The sequence below is a fragment of the Mobula hypostoma genome, chromosome 6 (assembly GCF_963921235.1).
Source record: "Mobula hypostoma chromosome 6, sMobHyp1.1, whole genome shotgun sequence".
Taxonomy (NCBI): domain Eukaryota; kingdom Metazoa; phylum Chordata; class Chondrichthyes; order Myliobatiformes; family Myliobatidae; genus Mobula; species Mobula hypostoma.
This window is the reverse complement of record NC_086102.1, coordinates 20,221,811-20,231,235: the sequence shown is the minus strand read 5'-3', so window position 1 is coordinate 20,231,235 and position 9,425 is coordinate 20,221,811. Positions and strand designations below refer to the sequence as shown.

Below are 9,425 nucleotides of genomic sequence, written 5' to 3'. Positions count from 1 at the left end.
CACATTTTAATTCCACGTCCCATTCCCATTCTGATATGTCTACCCACGGCCTCCTCTACTGTAAAGATGAAGCCATGCTCAGGTTGGAGAAACAACACCTTATATTCCGTCTGGGTAGCCTCCAACCTGATGGTATGAACATTGACTTCTCTAACTTTCGCTAATGCCCCACCTCCCCCTCGTACCCCATCCGTTATCTATTTATTTAAATACACACATTCTCCCCCCCTCTCCCCTCTCCCCCTCTCCCTCCCCGTTTTGTCCCTCTCACTATACCCCTTGCCCATCCTCTGGGTTTCCCCCTCCTCCCCCTTTCTTTCTCCCTAAGCCTCCTGTCCCATGATCCTCTCATATCCTTTTTGCCAATCAACTGTCCAGCTCTTGGCTCCATCCCCCCCCCCCACCCCCGTCTTCATTTTGGATCTCACCCTCACCCTCCCACTTCCAAATCTCTCACTAGCTCTTCCTTCAGTTAGTCCTGACGAAGGGTCTCAGCCTGAAACGTTGACTGTACCTCTTCCTAGAGATGCTGCTTGGCCTGCTGCGTTCACCAGCAACTTTTATGTGTGTTGCTTGAAATTCCAGCCTCTGCAGATTCCCTCGTGTTTGTGTCCTTTTATATTTTAATAGGTTTGTATTAAAGTAAGTTCATTGACCTTCTAAAGTTTAGAATTTCTTGGCTGTAGATTTCTTTTATTATTTTCTTCAGTGTTTCGTACTTGGTTACCAAGGCAATGTTTGCTCTTGGCATTCCCATTTGTCCCATTCCTGCTCCAAATTTATTCCATGAAATGTATCTTCTCTATATATGTTTAATAACACTTTTCTGATGTAAGTTCTGCATTTTGCTTTCCATCCCAGCTGGCAGAATCACCACCCGCCCCCCCCCCCAACCCGGTACCTATTGAAGCCATAATGCTGACATAGCACTGTGGTTATGTTACTGGATCAGCAGCTAGTCGCCTATATTATTGACAGGAGGCAGAGTTTGAATCCCACTATTTCAACCCTCCTGGTGCAAAAGTAAAGATCATCTTGAGTATTGTTACCAGAAATTCTACCTTTCTAGAATAATTAAAGTATAAATTTAAGTAGTTTTAATATTAATTGATGTCAACAGTGTGCAGTAATAGGTCCATCATAACAGACCTCTGCAGCATAATTTTGACTGGTGTCATCTGAAAAGCCTACAGCTGCACTTCTTCCGCTCTTAATTTTAAGAAGGCATCTATTTCATCATTCTCTACAGCTTCGTAAAACCGATGGTAATCCTGGGGGAATAAAAGAAAGAAAATTCACTGCAGTTCTAAAGAAATATTAAGTTCGAAGGTTCATCTATTATCAAAGTATACAATTCTGAAATTCTTCTTCTCTAGATAGCCAGGAAACCAAGAAAGAAAAGAACGGCAGCGTGATCATCAACCCCCAAGTCCCCTCCCCTTCATGCAAAAAAAATGTCTAGGTAAAAAAACAGTATTTTAAAAAAAGACTGAAGAAGTCCATAGTCCAAATCCATCTCCAAAATGCAGAAAACCTGGACTGTATCTGTCCTTAAATGATTTGGTTAAATAAACCAAAATTCACTGCTTGTCAAAATTAGGCAACATAAAGAGGACGTGAGTGTTAAATTTTGGGGTGGACATAGAACAATTGGTCAACTATCCATTAGTTTGCCAGTGTAAAACAGTAAAAATCTGGCCTTGACAATGCAGATCGTGACAAGCAAAGATCTGTTGTTGGCGTTATTAGATAATGAACACTCTCTGCTCTTTTCCACAAGTATTTCCTTGAAGCAGCGTTATCAACAACCCCTATTTCTTCCTGCGCATCCACCTCCAAAAATAAAATTCCAGAACAAAATGAAGCGGAACTATCATTCTCATTCTTGACTAAAAATGTGTTTTTACTGCTAATTTTAAGCCAGTAATTATGTAGCTGGGCCAATAGGCAGGGGCCTGAATTATTAAAAGGATTTGAATTTAAATCTCATTGTGCAGTTAAAATTTTGGTCTTGGTAATGGCTTTGGAATTATTAAACAGGTAAACTAGATTTTTTTCAAATAACAATCTCCTTGAAAATAAAATCTATTCTTACATGATGTGAAATTGGAATTATACACTCAGTAGCACTTTATTAGGTACAGGAGGTAACCAATAAAATGGCCACTGGGTGTATGTTCATGATCTTCTGCTGTAGCCCATCCACTTCAAAGTTCATCACATGTGTTCAGAGGTGCTGTTTTGCCACCACTCTTGTAAGATATGTTCTTTTGAGTTACAGTTGTCTTCCATTCAGCTTGAACTAGTCTGGCCATTCTCCTCTCATCTCTCTCATTAACTAGTCATTTCCACCCACAGAGCTGCTGCTCACTGGATGTTTTGTTTCTCATATCAATCTCTGTTAACTGTAGAGACTGTTGTGCGTGAAAATCCCAGGAGATCAAAAGTTTCTGAAATACTAAAATCCATTGTTGGTCTGGCACCAATAATCATTCCACAGTCAAAGTCACTTCGATCAGATTCCTTCCTCGTTCTGATGTTTGGTCTGAACAACAACTGAACAGCTTGACCATGTCTGCATGCTTACATGCATTGAGTTTCTGCTGCATGACTGGCAAATTAGGTATTTGCTTAAATGAGCAAGTGTACCTAGTGATGTGGCCATTGTATACAGGTGTAGAGTATATAAGTTGCTAACGTAGTTGACTCTTACCTGCCTTCTACATTGCCACTTGGTAGGGTGGAGAGGAATAGGGATAGATAATAATTGCTAGCCCTGTCAGCAATGTCAAATTAATGCATAGAGAAAGACCAAGATATTTTGCTTTCAAGTACTCTTGAACATACCTACACTCATTTTGTAACATAGATTGCAAAAGATTAATGAAATGCAGCCTGGATCTGCTTCCATGCCACAATCAATACACTTTTTCCGAGAACTGGCCATGAGTGTTCCTTCAAGCAGCTATCATAATCCATTTCCACAACTGCCTTTGGAGAGTGGGAAATCTGCCATAAAAATTATATTGGTATGTGTCTATTTCTGCATCTTTGTGCCAGTCTGATATCTGCTACCTTCTTCATTTAAAACATGTCTGAGTGCAGTGAACAAATCTTGAATGGATGCCTGCACATCGTTTATTAATGCACATTGGAGAGCCCTGGGGTTGACACTTCACTATATTGTTCCCTTCTGACTGGAACAGTTGGTATTTAGTGCTGTCCTTTGACTTTCATCCACATCCCTTCAGTTTCAGTCTTTTTTTAGGATGTGAATTGAGCTTTAGGTTATCAAATGAACATCTTTAGTTCTGTAAATTCAGCAAAGCACGAATTTCTCAACTGCATATTTCCCTGAACATTCCGAGTTTCATTTAGTTCTGCTCCAATTTATACTTATAGGTGCCCCTCCCCGCACTCACCTGCTGATATTTAATTGAGTGGATACCACGGGTGAGTTAACCCTGTCTTTTTTAATAGGAGTGTGCTACATATAGTCTCCTGGTACTTTTCTCATATCTCAGTGGAACTGGAAGATTTTGATTGGAACATCTCAATTTTAATTTAAAAATATAACCTTTATTTAGTTGCCTCCTCATCTCGTTCAGAACACCCCAATGTGCAGAGTTACGTTTTTGTAATCACTTGTGATATTTTAAAAAATCCCCATTTACTGACAAAAAATGTTTATTAAAAGATGTTAGTTAGGCCTAACCATATTGTGTGTAGTTCTGGTCACCTTCCAAAAGGAAGGATATCGATAAGATTGAAGGAGTGCAGAGAAAACCTACAAGAGTGTTGCCAGGACTGGATGACCTGAGTTATAAGGAAAGATTGGATAGGTTAGGACTTTATTCTCTGAACCTTAGAAGAATGAGGGAGATTTGATAGATGTGTACAAAATTATGAGGTTAGAGATAGGGTAAATAAACGCAAGCTTTTTCCACCGAGGTTGGGGGGGGGGGAGACTGTAACTCGAGGTAATGGGTTAAGGATGAAAGGTGAGCTGTTTAAGAGGAACGTGAGGGGGATCTTCACTTAGCGGGTGGTGAGAGTGTGGGTCAAGCTGCCAGTGGAGGCAGTCAATCAGGGTTCAATTTCAGCATTTAAAAGAAACTTGGATAACTACGTGCATGGGAGGTGTATGGAGGGCTATGGCCCTGGTGCAGGTCAATGGGACTAGGCAGATTAATAGTTTGGCATAGACTAGATGGGCTGAAGGGCCTATTTAGTGCTGTAGTACTCCATAATGCTCTTGATTGTAAAAATGATTTGAGACAGATAATCATAGGAATCAATACTGGCAAGAACATTAATAATATTACACTGCTTTTCTTTGAAATAGTGACATGAACTATCTTATACCCTCCTGAGAGGACGGCAGGTCTTCAATTAATCTGGAATTGGTGATGTCTTACCCCACAATAATTGTTACCATTGAATATTTGTGGTGGAAGTGCATTGGGATCACCTGCCCGGCTTCTCATTTCTTCCAGCAGTGCCTCACTGACAGAGATATCGATCGGCTTGTAATTTATTCTCTTTACTTCCAGCACCCTTTCCACTTCCGACTGCTGAGACCTAACCTAGGAGAAGAGAGATTTTATAAATAACTAGCAACTGAAATAGAAAGCAATCTTTGGTATCTGCCATCTGGTGATCATGTATAAAGAGACTTTTACCAGAGCTGTTAAAGAGTGCTGAAGATATTTCAGGAGGAATTAAAATGCTTAGAAGGTTCTGAATAAAATTACTTGGAAATTGGAAACCAGATATCACTTCTACCAAATTCTAATAATTTTTCTACTTTTTAGTAAGCTTTAAATAGGGTTTTTATATTTCCCTTTTATTTGGCTGTATATCTCGCAGACAAGGGAACATCCACCACTCCCCACAGAGGAGAGAGTGAACAATTTCAAGTTCCTGGGTGTCAAGATCTCTAAGGACCTAACCTGGTCCCAACATATAGATACAGCTATAAAGAGGGCAAGACAGCAGTTATATTTCATCAGGAGTTTGAGGAGATTTGGTTTGTCACCTAAAAGACTTAATCCTTTACAGATGTACCATGGGGAGCATTCTGATGGGCTGCAGAATGGTATGGGGGTGTGGGGGGGGGCTACTGCACAAGATTGAAAGAAGCTGATGAAATTTGTAAAATTAGCCAGCTCCATCTTGGGTACTAGCCCTCGTCATATCAAAGACATCTTCAAGGAGGGGTGTGCCTCAGAAAGCTGGCGTCCATTATTAAGGACCCCCATCATCCAGGACATGTCCTCTTCTCATTGTTACCATCTGGAAGGAGGTACAGAAGCTTAAACACACACATTCCATGATTCAGGAACAGCTTCTTCCCCTCTGCCATTTGGTTCCTAAATGGACATTGAATCCATGAACACTACCTCACTTTTTTAAAAATATTATTTGTTTTTAATATAACAATGTAATTCACTTTTTTCTATATTACTTTGTACTGCTGCTGCTGCTGCTAAGTTAACAAATTTCACAACATATGCCAGTGATAATAAACCCGATTCTGATTCTGATCCCTAATGTCCCTTGAGAGACTGGTGAGTCACCTGACTGAACTACTGTATAAGAAGTTTTTTGATAAAGAAAACAAGATAAATTTCTCAGGATGCCCCATGAGTTAAAAGGGACCCTCCAATTGCTGGTGTTCCCATGCATCTCCCAGACCTACCGTTTCAGGTACTTGGAATTGGTTTATTACTGTCACAACATTGCATCACAGCTCCTGTACACAGCACTCGGATATATGAAGGTCCTAGAACACCACAGCACAGAAACAGGCCCTTTGGCTTTTCTAGTCCATGCTAAACCATTTAAACGGCCTCATCTCATTTTCCCACCCTATCTACATGTGATGCTACTTTCAAGGAATTCTGGATTTGTCTTCCCAGAACCCTCTGTTCTACTGCACTCTTCGGTGCCTTTCCCCTCACTGCGCAAGTCCTACCCTTGTTTGTCCTTCCAAAGTGCAACACCTCACACTTGTCTGTATTGAGTACACCACCTTGCTTGGTATTATCTGCAATTTTGTTGATCAAGTGTTATCATCGAGATCATTGACAGGCAACAACAGACCCAGTGCTGATCACTGCAGCACTTGTCTAGTCATAGGCGTCACGTGGAGCCAATGCGTAATTCAGTTGACTACTTCATCTTGAATGCCAAGCGACTGAACATTCTTGACCAACCTCTCATGCTGGAACTTGTCAAAGGCCTTCCTAATAGTCATAGACTACAAAATGAATAATAATTAGTAATGCGACTGGGGATAATGCAAAATAAAATTTATCAGCTTCAGAGAAAATGCAGAGAGGTAACAACAAGGTGCAAGATAATAATGAAGTAGATTGTGAGGTCATGATTCCATCTTATCCTACTAAGGAGCCATTTAATAGTCTTACATCAACAAGGTAAACATTGTCTTTGAACCCAGTGGTATATGCTTCAAGCTTTTGTATCTTCTGCAGGACTTAAGAAGAGAGAATGTCCGATTATGGTACCTTGCTTCCTTCATCTGTATTTGAAAAGTCACTTTGACCGTACATCAGCCAGTGGTGCTAATGATTCTGTTTTTCAATATTATTAGCATAATGTGTCTAGCTGGACATGTCCTACAGTCTGCGTTTTACGTTTGTTTCATATCCTCACATTAATTGCACTCATTTCATATCTCTTGTTCAGTTTTGTCTCTAACTGACCCATTAACATGGTGGCTGGATGACCTTGGTAACATCTCCAAGGTCAGCTTGGCCTTGCCCAATTAATGTCCCTTTGACCATCCCTCTCTCACCTTCTCTGCAATGTAAATCTAACCTATTTTCCACCTTTCCGAATTCCAACAATGGATCTTCAATTAGAAATGTTAACTCTTCTTTCCACAAATGCTTCCTGATCTGCTGAGTTTTTCTGTCATATGCACTGTTTATTTTCATTTCACGATACTGGACGATTGGGCAGTAGTGACAGGAAGTTTAGTGCTAGTACTCTTTGTGAATTTAAAGCTTATAGTAACTTAGTTATAAAAATAAATTTATGCCTGATACTTGAAACAGCACCGCAAAGTTTAAAGGGAACTCGTATTTGAGGAATTAGCAGAATCTGATACTAGATCATTAAGCTAAGTTCAAAATCCATTTGTTAAAAAGTACCACCTGAAAGAGATTTTTGCAAGTATGAAGTCCTTTGCCTGCCTGGTGACTAAGATAGCTTGTATGAAAATGAGATTTTCAAGTTGGATGTAAGTCACAATGATATTAGAAGGTGCAATATCAGAAACACTGATCTTTTCATATGTATAAGCCTTGGTTTCAGTTCACTAAATTTCATGTCATCTGCAGTAAAGTAATAAACTTTAGAAAATATCTGGCAGTTTAATGCAAAAACGACGTAATGACTTGGTAGGAAGACTTGAGCGATGGTAATTGAATTTAGCATAATTTAAAGGCAGACAGGCAAGATGATACTCAGCGGAGAGTTGTGTTGTAAAATCCATTGAAGATGACAGGATAAGCAAATAAAGCTGTCAACAAGCTTTTATAGATGAGAAGTATGGATGCCAATCTTGAGAAACAGATTTTATCTGGGTACCACACTTCACTTTGAGGCATGGCAAGGGCTGAGTCGCATGGAAAGAACCATTACCAGAATGTGAATGGGGGTTAGAGAGTGTTTATACAAGGGTTACAGTGATGGAACTAGAATATGCCTCCCGCAGCAAAGCATGTTCTTGGCAGCATTCAACACCCTTTCGCAGGGTGAAGAGATGAAATATGTTTGTAGGTTCAGAGATATTGGAAGCCAACCGACAGAGATTTATGTTGATTGTTAAAGGGAGCAGAAGTGAAACAACTCCAATTCTGTTGATTTTATAGTTAAGGAAGTTCACCTCTGTTTCAGGAGGCTAGCAGTAGTGGGCCACATTGCAAATAACAATGAGTTAGAGTGCATGGAGTGACAATAGAGTTTAGCGACATGGAGTGACAACAACCTTTCCCTTGTTGATTCTTATGTTTTTAATCTAAGGTTCTTTCAGAAGTCAAGAGAGAGACATAAAACTTGTTGCTTCACAATCAGTTTATTAAGCATTGATCAAAAAAAGGAAACAGGAGCAGAAACTAGTAACAGAAGGTTTAAAGACAAGAGGCTAAGATGCTGAGAAGATTAAGGTGGTACCATTTTTTGTTTAGCTATTTTATTTTATAGCCGTAGTAAGGAAAATTTTCATTTGAATTTTTATATACACACACCCCCGTTAGTCCCGTGAGACCATGGATTTGCGCCTTGGAAGGTTTCCAGGGTGCAGGCCTGGGCAAGGTTGTATGGAAGACCGGCAGTTGCCCTGCAACTGCAAGTCTCCCCTCTCCATGCCACTTATGCTTGGCACCAGTGTCGTCGCAGAGCAATGTGTGGTTAAGTGCCTTGTTCAAGGACACAACATGCTGCTTCAGCTGAGGCGCGAACTAGCGACCTTCAGATCACTAGACTGACGCCTTAACCACTTGGCCATGTGCCAAAACATTTATTTATAGAATGAATTTATAGATAAGAGTTAACCAATGAAATATCTCCTATTCAAATACTGCAGATCAAAGAAGCTTCTAGAGCTTTCTAGAATCACATTTTGTATCACCACTAAACTGTTATATGGATATAAGATCTATTTTAAAATACAAGCAGAGATAAACTGCAAAGAAAATAATTAACAGTTTAATCTAAGTTGGATCCAACACCCTCAATGTCAACAAAAGAATTGGTCATTGACTTCGGAAAGGGGATGGGAAGCAGTGCACTTGCTTCTGTCTACATCAACGGTGTAATGGTGTTCAGTTCAGGTTGAGATCTTCAAGTTCCTAGGTGTGAACATGACCAGTAGCCTGGCCTGGTCCAACCACATTGCTATCAGGTCCAAGAAAGCTCACCACCATCTCTGTCTGTTGAGGGGCCTAAAGAAATTTGGCATGTTCCCCTTGACACTTACCAATTTTAAACAATGCACTATAGAAGGCATTCTACCTGGCTGTGTAACGGCTTACTATGGCAACTGCTCTGCAAGATTACAACTGCTCCTCCCTTCCCATTATCTTCAGCATGGACACACTGACCCTCCCCCCCCCAAAACTCCAGCCACTGTGGGCCGAGCCCAATGCTGTACCCTCTGCTCAAACAGGACCTCATGGCCAAACGCCCAAGTAATCACATTGTCAAGTTTGCCAATGACACAGCAGTGTTGGGGCTCATCACTGACAATGAGATGGCCCACAGAGAGGAAGTGGAAGAGCTCAAAGCCAGGAGCCAGGCAAGTACATCTTTCTCAATGTCAACAAGACAAAGGAAAAGGGTCTCGACTTCAGATGAATTCGCATCAATCACACCCCTCTTTGTATCTGAGCCGCAGC

At 40.6% G+C, this 9,425-nt stretch overlaps 1 protein-coding gene across 1 annotated transcript; it reads right to left on the bottom strand.

The window, feature by feature from the left end:
- Window positions 1-900: 900 nt before the first annotated feature.
- On the bottom strand, window positions 901-4,987 carry LOC134347854 (SH3 domain-binding glutamic acid-rich-like protein 3). The gene is made up of 2 exons (XM_063050358.1): window positions 4,419-4,987; window positions 901-1,271 (listed from the first exon to the last, which is right to left on the bottom strand). The coding sequence occupies exons 1-2, from the start codon at window positions 4,485-4,487 to the stop codon at window positions 1,188-1,190; spliced, it is 153 nt and encodes a 50-aa protein (XP_062906428.1). The 5' UTR covers window positions 4,488-4,987; the 3' UTR covers window positions 901-1,187.
- Window positions 4,988-9,425: the final 4,438 nt, after the last annotated feature.